The sequence below is a fragment of the Panicum virgatum genome, chromosome 5K (genome assembly GCF_016808335.1).
Source record: "Panicum virgatum strain AP13 chromosome 5K, P.virgatum_v5, whole genome shotgun sequence".
NCBI lineage: Eukaryota > Viridiplantae > Streptophyta > Magnoliopsida > Poales > Poaceae > Panicum > Panicum virgatum.
Genome location: NC_053140.1, coordinates 4,334,386 through 4,353,161, shown reverse-complemented (window position 1 = coordinate 4,353,161; position 18,776 = coordinate 4,334,386). Strand labels below are relative to the sequence as shown.

The following is an 18,776-nucleotide window of genomic DNA, read 5'->3' as shown; positions in this document are numbered from 1 at the left end:
TGCCTCAACCGCCACATCCACAGCTCAAAAGGTCACCATCACTCTCAGCAAGACCTGCGTCATAGCTCTCACCAAAATAATTAAGGTTACTTTCATTGCTCAGTTTACATAAATAACGTTGTTTCATTCAAGTAACTACTCATTTTGTCAGGAACAACTAAGTACATGCATCTTCCAACTTGATTAGACTTTTTCTGAACAAAACTTCTAATCCAATCTGTCCTTAATTCCGATTGTCCAATTCACTTCAACCTAGGTTTTTAAATTGCTATAATCAATGTGCTAACAGATGACACCGATATCATATACAGTGCTTACTGCTAAGTAGTTTTGATTAGTTACTCTGCAGAAAATAGACAAGTGTTTATTTTCTTATTCCATTTCCTCTTAACATTATCTGTTGCCGAGTTCCACATTGTGAAGCAAAGACTCCAAAATACTAAACTAGCAGTCACTTTGCAAGGGCTGAAGGGCCACCTGGAAAGTGCAATTAAATTATACATTAACTAAGTTAGGTACTTCGCAAAAATTTATATCAAAATGAGCTTCCACCATGATCTCTCGAACAACGTCCTTTCAAGATGACTGAGAATTTTCAGGGAAAAAATGGATGTGATGTTTGTTTGTATAAATGTTCGATAGCTTTAGAATGATCTTGAAACCAATTTGCTACTGGTAAACTACAGTTGGTCTACCATTTTATTTCTGCCATATCATAAAATTTTATCATGTAACTTTATGCAAATTGCAGTGAAAGTTTTCATGTTTTGTCTTCTTGGCTTTAGATATGTGCAGATGTAGCACAATACCAGGGTACCACTTTAATGCTTTTGGTATTGATCAATCACATGCCATACTCAAACAAGCTGATCCGTCTCACTCTATTTTAGAAACAAATTCCAGAGCATGTCCACATGTACAGCTCCAGCTATAATAGACCATGTAAATTCTTTTGTCAATTGTTTTCTATATTACTTTTTATAATGAACTTATTTCTCACTTCATCAGAGCTGGTAACCCGTTTTTAGCATATTTGTATACATTTAACATGTTCAACTATAGTAGGTGAACCTGCATAAAGGAAACTTTCTGTTATACTCACCTGAGCAAACTTATTGTTAACCATACACATACTACAGGGGGCCGCCAAATTAGATAAAGAGATAATACAAGCATAATGGATATATCCAAAGATTTTGAGCTAAGCTGCTCGGCCTTTCTCAAGAGTTGACCACTTCAGCTTTCAGTGGCATACTACATCATGCTAAGTAGCATTTCTTGGTGCTCCACTTTGTTAGGATTGCCATATGTGGTATGCCAAAAAAAATATATAGTAACAAGAGAGCAATTTCTTTGGTATTCCACACATAGAGGATTTATACTATTTTTTATGACAGGTCAATGAAAAAGAAAAATCATCTTCATTCCCCTCAATCAAGCTCTAGACCAGCGTGTGATTAGTGCGTGAAAACATAAAATAAGTAAACACATGGAGAGTGGATCTAATAGCTATTCAAAAATCTTTTTCGACAATTTACAGCATGTGACCTGCGGCACTCCTACGAGAAAACAGGAGATCCATAACCAAAAAGTTTTACTCCACCCGAAAGACATATAAATTCTTTTTATTTTAAAAAAAGTTTTACTCCACCCGAAAGACATATAAACAACAATCAGGCTGTTCGGCTAGGCGGAAATATGCTGGGATGGAGCTGCTGGGCCCATCCGCAGACTCAATAGTCCAGCGCCAGCCGCCGAACCGAACAGGGCGAATGGGCTCCAAACTCTCAACTACACTATGCGATAGATATATTTATGCCAGGCAAAAATGGTGCCTGCCAAGGAGGCATTTAGATAGCCAACTAGAGCCCTGTTTGGATGGAGAGGTAAAAGGGGTAAAAGGGGTAAAAGTATCTACTTTTTACCTCAAACATCCAAACATGAGGTAAAACTTGTTGAGAAATGTTTTACCCCTCCTTTTTCCTTTACCCCTCTTTAGGTGTCAAATGGGGGTAAAATGACCAATTAAATGCTATTCTCCAACCATATTTGCCCCTAATCCAAACATTTTTATGGGGTAAAATTGTTGAGTGAAAATGATTGGAATAAAAAATTTACCTTGGGGCAAATTTACCCCTCCACATCCAAACACGGCCTAGGAACATAAAGTTGGAAAAAACAGCGAACCAACAAATATACTACACCGGCTCGTCCACTGCCACCGGCCACACGCGGCGACGTCGCCGCGACCATTTCTAGTTTATTCAGAAAGCATCATGCATTCTCTTTTGCAATACAAGTTTCAAACCCAGCATGCATCAAACAAAGCACAACTGATAGGTGATATGTAGGCGGTAGACACACACACTGACACACAGAGGGACATAAGGAAACAAGCACAACTGCATGCTTCTCCTCAGCACTCGCCACAACTCACTGGCACTGCTCTGACTTGACCTCAGCACTCGCCACAACTGCATGATCCTCAGAGGCGACCTTGACCTCATGATCCTCAGAGGCGACCTTGACCTCAATGGTCTTGGGCTTCTTGGGCTTCGGCGGCGGCAGCTTCTCCACGGTCACCGTGAGGACGCCATCCTTGCACATGGCAGAGATCTTGTCCATGTCGGCGTTGTCCGGCAGCACGAACTTGCGCATGAACTTGCCCATCCGGCGCTCCATGCGCAGGTACTTGGCTTCCTCGCGCTCCTCCCGGCGCCGCTCGCCGCTGATCACCAGCACCCGCTCGTCCTCCACCTGCACCTTGATGTCGCCGGTGCCCAGCCCCGGCATGTCCACCACGAACGAGTAGGCCCCCGGGAGCTCCTTGACGTCGGCGGGGGTCGCCGCCATGGCGCGCGCGTCGCGGACGTAGGTGCGCGTGGGGCCGCTCCCCGCCGCGCTCGCCTTGTCGCCGGCCTCGCCGTCCGGGACGTCAAGAAGGTGCTGCAGCGCCGCCATCAGGGGTGTCTCCAGCCCGAACATCCTCGCGTCCATCTCGCCGCCGCGGATCTTGGCCTCTCTTCGATCGATTTTGTTGTTTGGTTTGGTTGATCTGTGGATTGCTGGTGTTCGTGTGCTTCTTGGTGCGGGGAGTGAGGAGGCGAGAGGGCTGGCTATATATGCCGGCGAGGTAAGGTGAAGTCTGGAAGGCGATGGAAGGTTCTGAAAGGGAAAGGGGCTGGGCGTGCGGCGCGGCGAGGGAGCGGCGTTGGCGCTTGGGGAAGGATCTAGAATATAATAGAGCTTCTGCTGTTGGAGATCCAGGAGACGGTAGATTTTTCTGGACCCACTTGTCATCTCTTGTGTTATGACACGTGCCTGTGGGGGTCCTATCTTTAACTATCCACCATCCTCTTCCGCTGAGATTTTGATTTTTTTTAAGGCAATCTTCCGCTGAGATATTTACAAGCGCTTCTGCCTCACTTTTGTGAGCTTTTGATTCAGGAGAGTTCTGGACTCTTCTTTTCAATTTTCGAAATTTGGAAGATCTTACGATCGCTTCTCACACTGTGATTCTGTGAACTTAAAAAAACTTGACCTGCGGGGGTAAGACCGCCCCCACGGCATTGTTTGAGAGGTAAAATGATCTTCTCACAGCAGGCCAAGAAAACCTCGCTTCTCACACTGTGATTCTGTGAACTTAAAAAAACTTGACCTGCGGGGGTAAGACCGCCCCCACGGCATTGTTTGAGAGGTAAAATGATCTTCTCACAGCAGGCCAAGAAAACCCCCGAACCCCTGCTCCACCCGTACACGGGGGCCCGTCGCCTTGTGAGTTAGGCCAGGCTCCACAGTGCTTTGGACATAATGCAGACGAGGGGGTTTTTTTATCCGCAGGCGGAAATTCGTCCCTACCAGGGATCGAACCCACAACCTGTGGGGTGCCGCCGGACTGCCGTGACCAACTGGTCCGACATCCTTTGGCTCTGTGAACTTTGAATCTGAACTTCTTTTTTTTACCCCTAGGAAGATGACATTCTCAGCCAATGACACGATCAGATCATCAGATAGACACCTTCACTCAGCGATAGCATATTCACCAGTTTTCTGCCTTTGTTTCTTTTTTCACTGAACGTGGCCCAATTCAGTGAAGTAGTAAGAAGATATACTCCGTACGTTGGTACTAACAAACGACGATACTGATTTAAAAAGTTTCTCCAAAAGCACCATCAGGTAAATATATTGGTGGTAATTGATATTCTCATTCGGATGAAATTCATTCAAAGTTTAAAATTTCAATCAAATTTTGCTAAGAATGCTAATTTTTACTCAACCGGTTACGGCTTGAGATTTTGCAAGAAACATCTGTACTACTTTTGCCCTGTGGCTAAGGAACAACAAAGGATGGTGTTGCTTCGATATGTGAAGTGGAAACACCATGAACTGACAAATTATATTATGAGTAAAATGCATGGGCGGTACATAAATTTGTCCGGCTATATCATCTAGGTCCCAAACTTCTAAATTGCATTTTTATGTCCGTGAACTTACTAATTGTGGCATATAGGTCTAAATTTTCATAACTTATATTAAACAGTCTAAGTGGCATGTTGACTGGGCAATGACATGGACCTAATGTGGGATCCGCGTTTTCTCTGCTGCTCCTTCTTCCTTGCGCCAGGCAAGAACAGAACCGAGCGCAGGCACTGCTCCGCCGGGCGTTGCGTTCCCCATCGCCCCGGACCACCTCCTCCCAAATCCATCGCGCCCACGCCTCCCTCACTGCCCCAGCTCCCTCCCCAACCTCTCCTCATCGAGCTCCAGCCACCACCCGGCCGAAATCGTGCCACCCACCTCCCGCCATTGTTGCCGCCACCGAGCCGACCTCGAGCTCACGTGGCCCCCTCTTGCGTTTCCGTCCCTTTCCCCATGGAAATCGTCGCCAGACCTGTCACAACCAGAAAAAAAAAGGAAAAGAAAAAAAATCCCGCTGGGCCCCACCTGTCAGCCTCTTTCTCCCTCCTCTCTGTTTTGCTCCGTGCGCAGCCCGCACGCGTCGCCGCCGCCGGCCATCCTCGGGCCACGTGCCGGTGATCCTCGCTTCGTGTGCGTCCTTATCCGCCCGGCCGCCCGCTCCCCCTCGCCCTCTAGCTCCCGTGCCCGACCGGCCTTCCTCTCCAACCCTAGCGCCCGATCCCCTTCTCCATCGCCGCCGCCCGAGCTCCCTCCCCACCGCCGTTTCACCCGCTCCGGTGAGCGCCGCCGCAATTCCTCACTTGGGGAGCTCCCTCGCGTCGTCATCCTCCGATTTCGCCCCTAATCCGGCCCTTTCCCCTCCCCTGCAGGGCCGCCGCGCGAGAGCCTTCGCCCGCCGCTGCCTCTGTTTGCTGCGCCGCCGCCTCGCCGCCGTTTCCCGCTGTCCAAGCCGCCGGTGAGCTTCACCATCACCTAGGGCACGCCATGCGCCCTCGCCCTTCGCCCCTCCAGCCTCGCTCCGCCGCGCCGCCGTTCGCCGGCGCCGCCGCGTCGCGCATGCGCTCGCATGGTGAAAGCATCTAGGCCCCTAATTCTAGTTTTGGTAATTAATGACAACGGTTTGTGGATTAACGATTTCATTTGAGAAGATGAGTATAGGTTGATTCACGGATGAAAGACATTTGGTTGTGAACGTATGGAGTTTTGGAGATGATGAGTAAAGCTCGGGCTCAAGGCAAAGGTATAAAATAGGGCTTTTACATTTTACCGGTCACAAGGCGTTTAGTGGATGAAAAGTGACCGGATTTGTTGGATAGTTAGCCGTACTATCAAGAGGGGTTGTGTACTCATGCTTGACGGGTCTTTAGTGCCATTTTGCTCAAAATGTCTAGTTGCATGCATGAGGGCTAACGGCGTTTTGAAAAGTTTTGAAATAGACTAAGTTCGAGCCCACTGAGTAACGGCGGACAGTCCGCACCTGAGGGGCGGACAGTCCGCGCTCGTTCCAGAGAGCTTGCAGAGGCTCTGGTGGGCTGGCGGACTGTCCGGCCCAGAGGGGCGGACAGTCCGCGATCGTTCCAGAGAGCTTGCAGAGGCTCTGGTGGGCTGGCGGACAGTCCGGCCCAGGTGGGCGGACGGTCCGCTACTGTATTTCATTTTTTACCAGAAAGGGTGTCTCTCTGGTGTGGGCTTCAAAGTTAAACTGCGGACGGTCCGCTCCTGAGGCGCGGACGGTCCGCAGGCTAATCTCAAAGTTGTTCCAGAGACGATGTTAGTCTCTGGTGGGGTTGGAACTCTTAACTGCGGACGGTCCGCCACTGGGGCGCGGACGGTCCGCCAGGGCTTAACGGCTAGTTCTGACATGCATTAAATGCACTCTGACTCACTGGTTTATAACGGCGGACAGTCCGGTTTTTGAATCGCGGACGGTCCGCGACTTCGCAGAAAAGAGTGTAACGGCTAGTTTTTGGAGGGATGTCTATATATACCCAATGCCCGGCCATTGGGTGACTCTCTTGGCCATTTGGATAGCATTCTTGACACATTAGAGCTAAGGCATCCCTCTCTCACACACACTTGCTTAGAGATTGCATTTTTAAGAGTGTGAGAGCTTCCTAGTGCATTGCATCAAGAGTTTGAGCTTTGTGGCATTAGGGAAACTTCAAGCAAGCGTCATCAACTTGTTACTCTTGGGAGTTGCCGCTCCCTAGACGGCTTGGAGAAGTGGATTTCGTGGAGCACCTCCAAGGAGATTGTTGAGGAGCCCCGATTTCGGTTGTGAGAGGTCTTGTGCTCACCTCACCGGAGTGGTGAAGAGCAACTCTAGTGGAATCGAGGTGTGGAGCGGTTCCTTGATTCAAGCCGGCTCAAGATCAAGAGGTTCTTGATAGAGGAGCGGTTGATTCTTGGAATCCACCTCAACGTGGATTAGGGGTGACCGGCAAGTCATCGACACCACGGGATATATTCTTGTGTCAAGCTCGGTTACTACTCTTGCTCTCTTTTATTCTTGTCTTTACTTTGAGCAATTTACTTTACTAGAGCTTAATTCGTGTCTTGTCACCCTAGGTTGCAAACCCATCTAGAGATTGTAATAGCTTGACATAGGGCTTTCCTTTGTTACTAATTAAATTTCTCTAGTGTTGTTGGGTTTAGTTTTTAAACCGCCTATTCACCCCCCCTCTAGTCGGTGTTCTTGATCCTACACATGGGCGCGCAGGCGCGGGGTCAAGGCAGGCCTTGGCCTTGACCCGGCCTGGTGGTGCCGCCCGGCCCCCTGGGCCCACCTGTCGGTGGCCGGGGTGGCTGCCCTCGGGTGCGCCTAGCTTTTAGCTAGGGTTTTGTTAGGTTTAGTTTTCCTGCAAACTTGTAAAATCCCTAGAAATTTCTGTATAGCTCCAAAAATTGTGACACTTATCTTGTTAGATTCCTCTAGCTGAGATCTACTCAAGAAAAATATTGTTTTGCATGTTACTTTGTTGTAGGTTTATCTATAGTTTTATCTTGCAAAAGTGAGTTTAATGCTTGGTTATTTGTTTACTGCTCGAAAAATGTCAAACCAAATTTTGCTAGACTCCCTGTAAGGTGTAGTTTCCAGTAGTGTAACTTACTCATGTGTTTTCTTGCTGTTGGTTAGGGTTTCATTTCGATTTCATGCTTGCTGTCCAAAATGTGGTTTAATATAGAACTTTTTGCTGGAAAGTGAGAAAATGGCGAAACCAGTTTTGTTAGCTTTGTGTTCCTTCCTAGTTTCCATGATAATTTTCTTGGATTTGTTTAGTTCAGTTTGCATTCCTTTTCTGTTTTACTTTGTTTAGAGTGGCTGAAAATTGATCTATTTATGATTACTTATAGGAAAATGCTTTTCCTGCAAAATCATTTTTCATGAGTCCCTTGTATCATCCTCTGCATGTTTATTTTGTTTCGTGATTAATGCTTGTTGTTAAGTTCGTTACTTAATTCGTGCATCGCATTCATGCATTTTAGTGACCGAACCGTCGGAGAACGAACCCGTGAAACCCGCCGAGTCCGTGGAGGCTGAACCCGGAATCCCGTTCGTGGTCGAGTCTGAAGCTAACCAAGGCAAGCAGCTAAGCATGAATCCTTGCTCCTTTTAATCTAACTTAACTAGATATCTCACCGGGTAATGTGGGGTTATATATAGTATGTATGTATTGCATTCTTATACCTAATTTCCTGCATTATCTTCCTTGAATTGTTAACCGTGTCCTTGTCACTTGTTAGTCAGTAATAACTTAATCTGACTAGATGCTTAGCCCGGCTTAGAGTACTTCTTTTGCTCGCTAGACAGGAATAGTCTGGAGGATCACACTTGCTGGTTACCCTTGATCGCACTGGTTTGGTTTAGTGGTATGGGTTTGGTAGTATCGAGATTCGAGCGGAATAGTAGGGCCTAGAGAATGAAGTCACATGGGCATAGTCCGCTTGGATCGATTAAGGACCGAGTTGATGCCATCGGCCTTGAGCACCTTTTCGTGCTACCACATATCCAATATAATGGAACGGGTGAGTCAAATACCTTCTTTGACTTGATCATTGGGGCCCGGTCCCAGATGCGTGGCCATCGGGCTATGCAGGGAGGTTTAGTGTGTCCCCGGGTGGAACTATGTGTAGGAAAGTTTAGAGAAGTCTCCGGTGGAACTAAATCTCCACGCGCAAGCTGGGCGTACCCTCAACGGTTGAGCCTTGTTGGGAACGGCTGACGTGAGTACCCCCCTTGCCCGGCGTGATCGGTTGGGTGAGTCGCATGGTCCTTGCGTCGTGTGGGTAAAGTAGTACACCCTTGCAAGGCTATAATCAATTCGAATTGCCGCGCTCTCGGATATGAGCAAGCTCTTGGTTCGTCGAATTCTTCCTAGAGAGTTTCGGTTTTGTTGGCTTTGGTTTCATGTCATGTTGAGGATCTGTTATGTATTTTTTGTTACTCTCTTAATCCACTAAAATTCTGGGGGTTGGGCAAGATTAATTAAGTTTGCTAGGTGATAGTCTAGGCAGCTTATGCTTATGCAATAAGTACTTAAACTTAAAGCTTTTCCTTGAGCCTTTGCATGATCCTTGTTTATTTAATCGCGTAAGTCTTGCGGAGTACCTTTTTTACTCAGGGTGCTTTCTAAACCTAGTTGCAGGTGAGCCAGAAGTGGTGTTCGGCCATTTCTACCCCGCTGATCCTAATGCGGGGGAAGAGTAGGCTGTTGCTGCTGTGGTGATGTCCTTGAGCAAGGCATCATCATCTTAAGTAAGTTTTATCGTAGCTGAGCTTCGGGAGAGCATGTATTTTCAATAAGCTCTAAATCTCTGTTTAATATGACTCGCGTGAGCCCAAGGCTTGTAAAGTGAAACTTGAAACCCACCTATATTGAACTTGTAATATTAAGTCTCGAACTCTGGTTTTATATAACTGCTCTTTGTGGATTGTTGGCTATGTATTCGATTGTATACGGTATGTGCATATGCTGATTCTGGGCGTAGGTTGGAGCACATACCGGGACTGCCGGATTTGGTATTATTTTGAATGAATGACGTGTCGGTTATTCGTGTCTCTAGATGTGGGATAACACGTGGCACGCTCTACGGCAAGCACGTGTTAACTCTCATCTGGGTGATAATGACCGGCGGTTCGTTTAAAGTAGTATCAAATTGGGCGGTTCTCACAATAGGTATCAGAGCTAAGGTTTCCATGAAGTGAACTTAAAATTGGCTTAGTGGGTTGAGAGTCAAATAAAATTTGACTACTTGCACTAATGTTTACTTTTCCTAAAACTTTGAACTTAAGGCTGGTTGCTACCTTTCTTCCTTCGTCTTAGAGCTACTTCTTCCTTATTGCTTCACTTGTTTAATTAAGATATGCTTAACCTCTCTTGTCTGAATGAGTAGCGGGAGCGTAGGAAAACCCTTACAGCTGCTGGAAACCTTTTGAGCCTTTACCGGAGTTGAGAAGGTGGGAATCACCCATTGTCCTAAGTGCTATTAGGAGGGTTGTAGCGCTGCTGGACAAAGCGGTTGTTTTGGGTCGTAAGTGAGTGCTAGAACGTTAAGACGTGCTCACGATGTGAGGAGACGTCATGTTGCATTCATACCTCGCATGCATGCATACCTTCTTTTGGTTTTCAAATCTGCATCTAACTAATCTAGTGTGTCGTGGTCTAGTTTTCGCTGATCTCGTTCTTGCTAATCTTAGTGGACCAAATCTGCTTTATCTCTTAGAGTTGCTACTCCGGTGTTGATCATGTGTTAGATTTTTATCTACACATTGTCTTTCCACCCTTCCTTTGTGCATCCTCTATCTTTCATTCCTGACCGCTAACCGTTTTGTTTGTTAACAGGATGGTGTTGCGTTCGGGAAATGAAAGGGATGGTGCCAGTGGTTCGGGTGGCAACAACCACCGCAACAACGAGGATCCCCTTCCTAATTCTCCAGTTCACCCAAATCTCGCGGACGTCCTGGCCCGACAAACTGAACTCATGGCGCACCTAGTCAATCAGTTGGGCAATGCCGGCAATAATGGTCCAAGGGCTGAGCCTCAAGTGAACAGGTTCGGGGATTTCTTCCGTACCAATCCTCCCATCTTCCGTGGCTCCAAAGATCCTCTGGATGCGGATTTCTGGCTCAATGTTATTGAAGAAAAGCTGGGTCTTATTGAATGTGAGCCACATGAGAAGGTTCTTTTTGCTGCTCATCAACTGCATGATGCCCCTGGGGCTTGGTGGCGGAATTTCAAGGCATCTCACCCTGCCAACTACCGCTTCACATGGGAGGAGTTCCGCACAGCTTTTCGCTCCTTCCATATTCCCAAGGGTATCATGGACATCAAGAAGAAGGAGTTTCTGAATCTCACTCAAGGAGGTCGTGATGTGATGGCCTATGTCAATGCCTTCAACACTCTCTCCCAATATGCACCTAAAGAAGTGGCCACCGATGCCAAGAAGCAAGAACGCCTGTACGATGGGCTCTCTGCAGAGTTGCAAGACAAGCTCTCTACTACCAAGTTTGAAGACTTCAATGACTTGGTGAATATTGCCATTAGAGCCGAGCATAAGATGAAGAATCTTGAGGCAAAGAACAAGCGTCCTGCTCCTACCTCAGCGGGCGGTAGCTCCTCGCGTCCACGTCTGGGGCCTTCTCCTTTTCCACCTCGGGCGCCGGGTGCTCAAGCTCCACGTCCTATGTGGATTGTGCGTCACCCACAACCTCCTCAAGGACAAGCTCCTAGGCCGGTCAGTGCCTATTGGAACAACCCAGGTGTGACCGCAAAGGGTCCGTGCTTCAATTGTGGTGGCTTAGGCCACATCTCTAGGGATTGCCCCTCTCCGAGGCGTGGCGGTGCCTTCAATGCACCTAGGCCCAATACTCCTCTGCCTCAAGCACAGCGTCAAGAAGCTAAGCCACAACAAGCTCCTAAACGTGGCCGTCTCAACTACACCACCGCCGAAGAAATTCCGGAGAACGCTGAAGTCCTCATGGGTACGCTCCTAATCAAATCTCACCCTGCTATGGTTCTTTTTTATTCTGGGGCAACTTTTTCATTCATCAGTAAGAAGTTTATGCTGCATAGTAAGCTTGAAATGCAAAATCTACTAGTGTCATACCATATAGAATCACCGGGTGGAGAGATCATTTCTAGAAACTTTGTGGATAGGGTTCCAATTCTCATTGAGGGAGCTATTTTCCAAGCTAATCTTCTTGTTCTAGATCAAATGGGTTTAGATGTGATTCTTGGAATGAATTGGTTGGGTAAGCATGATGGAGTTATTAAATGTGGGCCCCGCACCATTGATCTTTTGCACCCTTCTGGGAGTAGAGTTTTACTGTCTCTTGCCAAGATAGAATCTTGTTTATATGCCTTGGCGAGTACCATAGCCACGGCGTTGGAAGATATTCCTGTGGTTTGTGAGTATCCGGATGTCTTTCCGGAAGAATTACCGGATATGCCTCCTGATCGTGAGGTTGAATTTGTCATAGAGCTCAAGCCCGGAACAACTCCCATCTCTAGACAGCCTTACCGAATGCCTCCCAATGAGTTGAAAGAATTGAAGAAACAACTCAAGACTTTATTGGACAAGGGTTTCATTCGTCCGAGCTCCTCTCCTTGGGGATGCCCGGCTCTTTTTGTGAAGAAGAAAAATGATAGTTTACGGTTGTGTGTTGATTACCGTCCATTAAACGAAGTCACTGTCAAGAACAAATATCCTCTTCCACGGATTGATATCTTGTTTGATCAACTCTTTGGAGCTCGTTATTTTTCTAAGATTGATTTAAGGTTGGGTTATCATCAAATCAAGATTCGAATTGAAGACATTCCGAAAACGGCTTTCTCTACTAGATATGGTCTCTATGAATTCACTGTCATGTCTTTCGGCCTCACCAATGCACCGGCTTATTTCATGTATCTGATGAATAGCATCTTCATGGAGGAACTTGATGTCTTTGTGATCATCTTCATCGATGATATTCTCATTTATTCCAAGACCAAAGAAGATCATGCTCGTCATATTCATATCGTCCTCCAAAAGCTTAGAGAGCATCATCTTTATGCCAAGTTTAGCAAATGTGAGTTTTGGCTTGAAGAAGTATCTTTTCTTGGTCATGTCCTCTCCAAGGATGGTATTGCTGGGGATCCTAGTAAGGTGCAAGATGTTCTCGATTGGAAGCAACCTCAGAATGTCCATGAGGTTCGGAGTTTTCTGGGACTTGCGGGATATTACCGCCGGTTCATAGAGAACTTCTCTAAAATTGCGAAGCCTATGACCGAGTTATTGAAAAATGGGGTCAAGTTTGAGTGGTCCCCAGCCTGTGAAGAAGCCTTTCAAACCCTTAAGGATCGTCTCACTACTGCTCCAGTTCTTGCTCAGCCAGATATTTCCAAGAGTTTCGATGTTTATTGCGATGCTTCTCGCATCGGTCTTGGCTGTGTTCTTATGCAAGAAGGCCGAGTGGTGGCCTATGCTTCTCGTCAACTCAAGAGACATGAAGAAAATTATCCTACCCATGATTTAGAGCTTGTGGCTGTTGTTCATGCTCTAAAAATATGGCGTCATTATCTGCTTGGTAATCACTGCAACATCTATACAGATCACAAAAGTCTCAAGTACATTTTCACTCAATCTGATCTAAACATGAGGCAACGTCGATGGCTGGAACTGATCAAGGATTATGACATTGAGGTGCACTATCATCCCGGTAAGGCGAATGTCGTCGCCGATGCACTAAGCCGAAAGGTTCAATGCAACTGCTTGACCATAGCTCCTCCTGTGCATACTCTCTGTGATGATCTTCGGAAACAAGGAATTTCTATGGTCAAAGAAGGCTATCTTGCTACTCTTACAGTCAGATCTGATCTTTATGATCAAATTAAGGAAGTCCAAAAGAAGAATAAGGGTATGGCTCGAATTCGGGAGTTAATGAATGAGGGCAAAGCTCGGTGTTTCTCTACGGATGGTCAAGGGGTTCTATTCTTTGGGAAGCGAATTGTGGTGCCAAAGGATCATAAGCTCAGGCGAATTATCCTTGATGAAGCCCACAGTTCTCAATTTTCCATTCACCCAGGTAGTACAAAAATGTATCAAGATCTCAAGCAAAGATTTTGGTGGACTCGCATGAAGCGAGAAATTGCTCGGTACGTCTCTGAGTGCGATGTTTGCCAAAGGGTTAAAGCCGAGCATCTTAAACCAGCTGGTACTCTTCAGCCCTTGCCTATCCCATCATGGAAGTGGGAAGAAATTGGAATGGATTTCATCACTAGCTTACCCAGGTCTTCTCAAGGATGTGATTCTATATGGGTAATTGTGGATCGATTGACAAAGTCGGCTCATTTCCTTCCAGTGAAGACTACTTATCATGCCAAGCAGTATGCGGAGTTGTATCTCACTCGCATTGTCTGTCTTCATGGTGTTCCTAAGAAAATTGTCTCGGATCGCGGCCCTCAATTTGTTGCTCACTTTTGGAGAAGTCTGCATGAAGCCATGGGAACCGATCTCACCTATAGTACTGCTTATCATCCTCAAACCAACGGTCAAGCCGAGAGAGTCAATCAAGTCTTAGAAGACATGCTGCGAGCCTGTGCTCTTATATATGAGAAGAAATGGGTTACATGCTTGCCATTCGCAGAGTTTTCTTACAACAATAGTTATCAAGCAAGTATCAAGATGTCTCCTTTTGAAGCTCTCTATGGAAGACGGTGCAGAACTCCGATCAATTGGTCCGAATCTGGAGAAAGGCCTTTCTATGGTCCAGATTTGGTGAAAGATGCCGAGGATCAAGTCAGGATTATTCGTGAGAATCTTCGCATTGCTCAATCTCGTCAGAAGACTTATGCTGATCGTCGTCGCCGAGAACTCCATCTCAAAATTGGTGATTATGTTTATCTCAAGGTTTCTCCATTTAAGGGCACTCGCCGTTTCCAAGTCAGAGGAAAATTAGCGCCACGCTATGTCGGACCTTTTCGAATCACCAAGAAAGTTGGAGCAGTGGCCTATCAATTGGAACTTCCTCAATCACTCTCCGCAGTACACAATGTTTTTCATGTCTCAGTTGAAGCAGTGCCATCGTGTTCCAGCTGACGCCGTCGACCTTGAGTCACTTGATCTCAACCGGGCCTTACCTACGAAGAACACCCAATAGCCATTTTTGATCGAGATGAAAGAAAGGTGAAGCGTAACATGGTGAAGTTTGTGAAGGTTCAATGGAGCAATCACTCCGAAGATGAAGCCACTTGGGAGCGTGAGGATCGGTTACGTCAAGAATATCCGGAATTCTTTTCCGATGAGTAAGTTCTCTATCTACCACACCCCGCTTTCTTGTTGAAGTTTAGTTTCCTAGATACTGTTATATGTGTACACAGTCATCATCAAGAAAACCCTAGGAATGTCTCACACCACATCATCCCTGTCTTTGTGCATCATCTCCTAGATGTTTATCTTGTCTAGGTGAATATGGCCTCAACCTAGTCCGAATTTTATCCTTCCCCTCTTGTCTACCTAAATCTCGGGATGAGATTTTCTTAAGGGGGGGAGAATTGTCACAACCAGAAAAAAAAGGAAAAGAAAAAAAAATCCCGCTGGGCCCCACCTGTCAGTCTCTTTCTCCCTCCTCTCTGTTTTGCTCCGTGCGCAGCCCGCACGCGTCGCCGCCGCCGGCCATCCTCGGGCCACGTGCCGGTGATCCTCGCTTCGCGTGCGTCCATATCCGCCCGGCCGCCCGCTCCCCCTCGCCCTCTAGCTCCCGGGCCCGACCGGCCTTCCTCTCCAACCCTAGCGCCCGATCCCCTTCTCCATCGCCGCCGCCCGAGCTCCCTCCCCACCGCCGTTTCACCCGCTCCGGTGAGCGCCGCCGCAATTCCTCGCTTGGGGAGCTCCCTCGCGTCGTCATCCTCCGATTTCGCCCCTAATCCGGCCCTTTCCCCTCCCCTGCAGGGCCGCCGGCGAGAGCATTCGCCTGCCGCCGCCTCTGTTTGCTGCGCCGCCGCCTCGCCGCCGTTTTCCGCTGTCCAAGCCGCCGGTGAGCTTCGTCATCACCTAGGGCACGCCATGCGCCCTCGCCCTTCGCCCCTCCAGCCTCGCTCCGCCGCGCCGCCGTTCGCCGGCGCCGCCGCGTCGCGCGTGCGCTCGCGTGGCCGCGCCCAGGCGCGGGGTCAAGGCAGGCCTTGGCCTTGACCCGGCCTGGTGGTGCCGCCCGGCCCCCTGGGCCCACCTGTCGGTGGCCGGGGTGGCTGCCCTCGGGTGCGCCTAGCTTTTAGCTAGGGTTTTGTTAGGTTTAGTTTTCCTGCAAACTTGTAAAATCCCTAGAAATTTCTGTATAGCTCCAAAAATTGTGAGACTTGTCTTGTTAGATTCCTCTAGCTGAGATCTACTCAAGAAAAATATTGTTTTTCATGTTACTTTGTTGTAGATTTATCTATAGTTTTATCGTGCAAAAGTGAGTTTAATGCTTGGTTATTTGTTTACTGCTCGAAAAATGTCAAACCAAATTTTGTTAGACTCCCTGTAAGGTGTAGTTTCCAGTAGTGCAACTTACTCATGTGTTTCCTTGCTGTTGGTTAGGGTTTCATTTCGATTTCATGCTTGCTGTCCAAAATGTGGTTTAATATAGAACTTTTTGCTGGAAAGTGAGAAAATGGCGAAACCAGTTTTGTTAGCTTTGTGTTCCTTCCTAGTTTCCATGATAATTTTCTTGGATTTGTTTAGTTCAGTTTGCATTCCTTTTCTGTTTTACTTTGTTTAGAGTGGCTGAAAATTGATCTATTTATGGTTACTTATAGGAAAATGCTTTTCCTGCAAAATCATTTTTCATGAGTCCCTTGTATCATCCTCTGCATGTTTATTTTGTTTCGTGATTAATGCTTGTTGTTAAGTTCGTTACTTAATTCGTGCATCGCATTCATGCATTTTAGTGACCGAACCGTCGGAGAACGAACCCGTGGAACCCGCCGAGCCCGTGGAGGCTGAACCCGGAATCCCGTTCGTGGTCGAGTCTGAAGCTAACCAAGGCAAGCAGCTAAGCATGAATCTTTGCTCCTTTTAATCTGACTTAACTAGATATCTCACCGGGTAATGTGGGGTTATATATAGTATGTATGTATTGCATTCTTATACCTAATTTCCTGCATTATCTTCCTTGAATTGTTAACCATGTCCTTGTCACTTGTTAGTCAGTAATAACTTAATCTGACTAGATGCTTAGCCCAGCTTAGAGTACTTCTTTTGCTCGCTAGACAGGAATAGTCTGGAGGATCACACTTGCTGGTTACCCTTGATCGCACTGGTTTGGTTTAGTGGTATGGGTTTGGTAGTATCGAGATTCGAGCGGAATAGTAGGGCCTAGAGAATGAAGTCACATGGGCATAGTCCGCTTGGATCGATTAAGGACCGAGTTGATGCCATCGGCCTTGAGCACCTTTCCGTGCTACCACATATCCAATATAATGGAACGGATGAGTCAAATACCTTCTTTGACGTGATCATTGGGGCCCGGTCCCAGATGCGTGGCCATCGGGCTATGCAGGGAGGTTTAGTGTGTCCCCGGGTGGAACTATGTGTAGGAAAGTTTAGAGAAGTCTCTGGTGGAACTAAATCTCCACGCGCAAGTTGGGCGTACCCTCAACGGTTGAGCCTTGTTGGGAACGGCTGACGTGAGTACCCCCTTGCCCGGCGTGATCGGTTGGGTGAGTCGCATGGTCCTTGCGTCGTGTAGGTAAAGTAGTACACCCTTGCAAGGTTATAATCAATTCGAATTGCCGCGCTCTCGGATATGAGCAAGCTCTTGGTTCGTCGAATTCTTCCTAGAGAGTTTCGGTTTTGTTGGCTTTGGTTTCATGTCATGTTGAGGATCTGTTATGTATTTTGTGTTACTCTCTTAATCCACTAAAATTCTGGGGGTTGGGCAAGATTAATTAAGTTTGCTAGGTGATAGTCTAGGCAGCTTATGCTTATGCAATAAGTACTTAAACTTAAAGCTTTTCCTTGAGCCTTTGCATGATCCTTGTTTATTTAATCGCGTAAGTCTTGCGGAGTACCTTTTTTACTCAGGGTGCTTTCTAAACCTAGTTGCAGGTGAGCCAGAAGTGGTGTTCGGCCATTTCTACCCCGCTGATCCTAATGCGGGGGAAGAGTAGGCTGTTGCTCCTGTGGTGATGTCCTTGAGCAAGGCATCATCATCTTAAGTAAGTTTTATCGAAGCTGAGCTTCGGGAGAGCATGTATTTTCAATAAGCTCTAAATCTCTGTTTAATATGACTCGCGTGAGCCCAAAGCTTGTAAAGTGAAACTTGAAACCCACCCATATTGAACTTGTAATATTAAGTCTCGAACTCTGGTTTTATATAACTGCTCTTTGTGGATTGTTGGCTATGTATTCGATTGTATACGGTATGTGCATATGCTGATTCTGGGCGTAGGTTGGAGCACATACCGGGACTGCCGGATTTGGTATTATTTTGAATGAATGACGTGTCGGTTATTCGTGTCTCCAGATGTGGGATAACACGTGGCACGCTCTACGGCAAGCACGTGTTAACTCTCATCTGGGTGATAATGACCGGCGGTTCGTTTAAAGTAGTATCAAATTGGTCGGTTCTCACAAGACCGACCGGACCGCCGAGCGCCACCGCTGCCGACGCGGGGCGTCGTCGCACCTGGCTGTAGCCCTGTTCCGCTGCGGCCGCCACACGATGACGCTCCTCCCCGCCACTTGAGCCGAAGCAGGAGCGGAGCAGGCGCCTTCTTCCGCGCCTGCGCCGGCAGTAGTGGTGCTCGGGGTCGCGCCGCGGCGGCGAGCAGGGGCGCCGGCGTCCATGAGGATGACGATGAGGATGGCGTGGTAGAGCAGGACCATGTTTCTCCGCGTGGCGAGGTCCCGGAGGCTGTGGCTGTCAGGGTGGAGGCGGTCGAGCGCGGCGAGCAGGACATCGGTGGGGCGCCGGTGCGGCAGCTGGAGAGGGCCGCATGGGCGAGGAGGAGGAACTCTACCGCGGAGCAGGAGAAGAGCAGCGCCGCGGCCCGGGTCTCAGCGGTCGCCATGGCCGTCGTGGTGCTCGGTGAGGCGGGTGGCAGAGCTTTGTCTTTGCTTGCACACTACCGGCGAGGAACCCGAGCGCGGCAACAAGATGTCCACCGCCTTGCGCCCCAGAACCCGAGCCCATGTCCCGCGCATGCACCTACAGTCCCACGCCCCCCTTATCGCGTCCTCACTGGCAGTGGCGAGCACGCCGCCGCCCCAGCGGCTAGCGCTGCCGTGCACCCCTCTCCGCCGCCGCTCATGCTTGGGGCCGCGTTTGGACCCCCCCCTCCACCCCGCATCCCATGGTTAGATGCTAGAGATCGAGAGGAGTCCGATGGTAGTGCTCC

General features: G+C 47.9%; 1 protein-coding gene across 1 annotated transcript; it reads right to left on the bottom strand.

The window, feature by feature from the left end:
• Positions 1-2,196: 2,196 nt before the first annotated feature.
• On the bottom strand, positions 2,197-3,237 carry LOC120705768 (17.5 kDa class II heat shock protein-like). Its single transcript, XM_039990274.1, has one exon. It carries the CDS (start codon positions 2,995-2,997, stop codon positions 2,434-2,436), a length of 564 nt encoding a protein of 187 aa, XP_039846208.1. The 5' UTR covers positions 2,998-3,237; the 3' UTR covers positions 2,197-2,433.
• Between the last annotated feature and the right edge of the window lie 15,539 nt (positions 3,238-18,776).

Coding starts and splice junctions, on each gene's coding strand:
- LOC120705768 (XM_039990274.1), bottom strand. CDS start 2,997: ATGGACGCGAGGATGTTCGGGCTGGAGACACCCCTGATGGCGGCGCTG.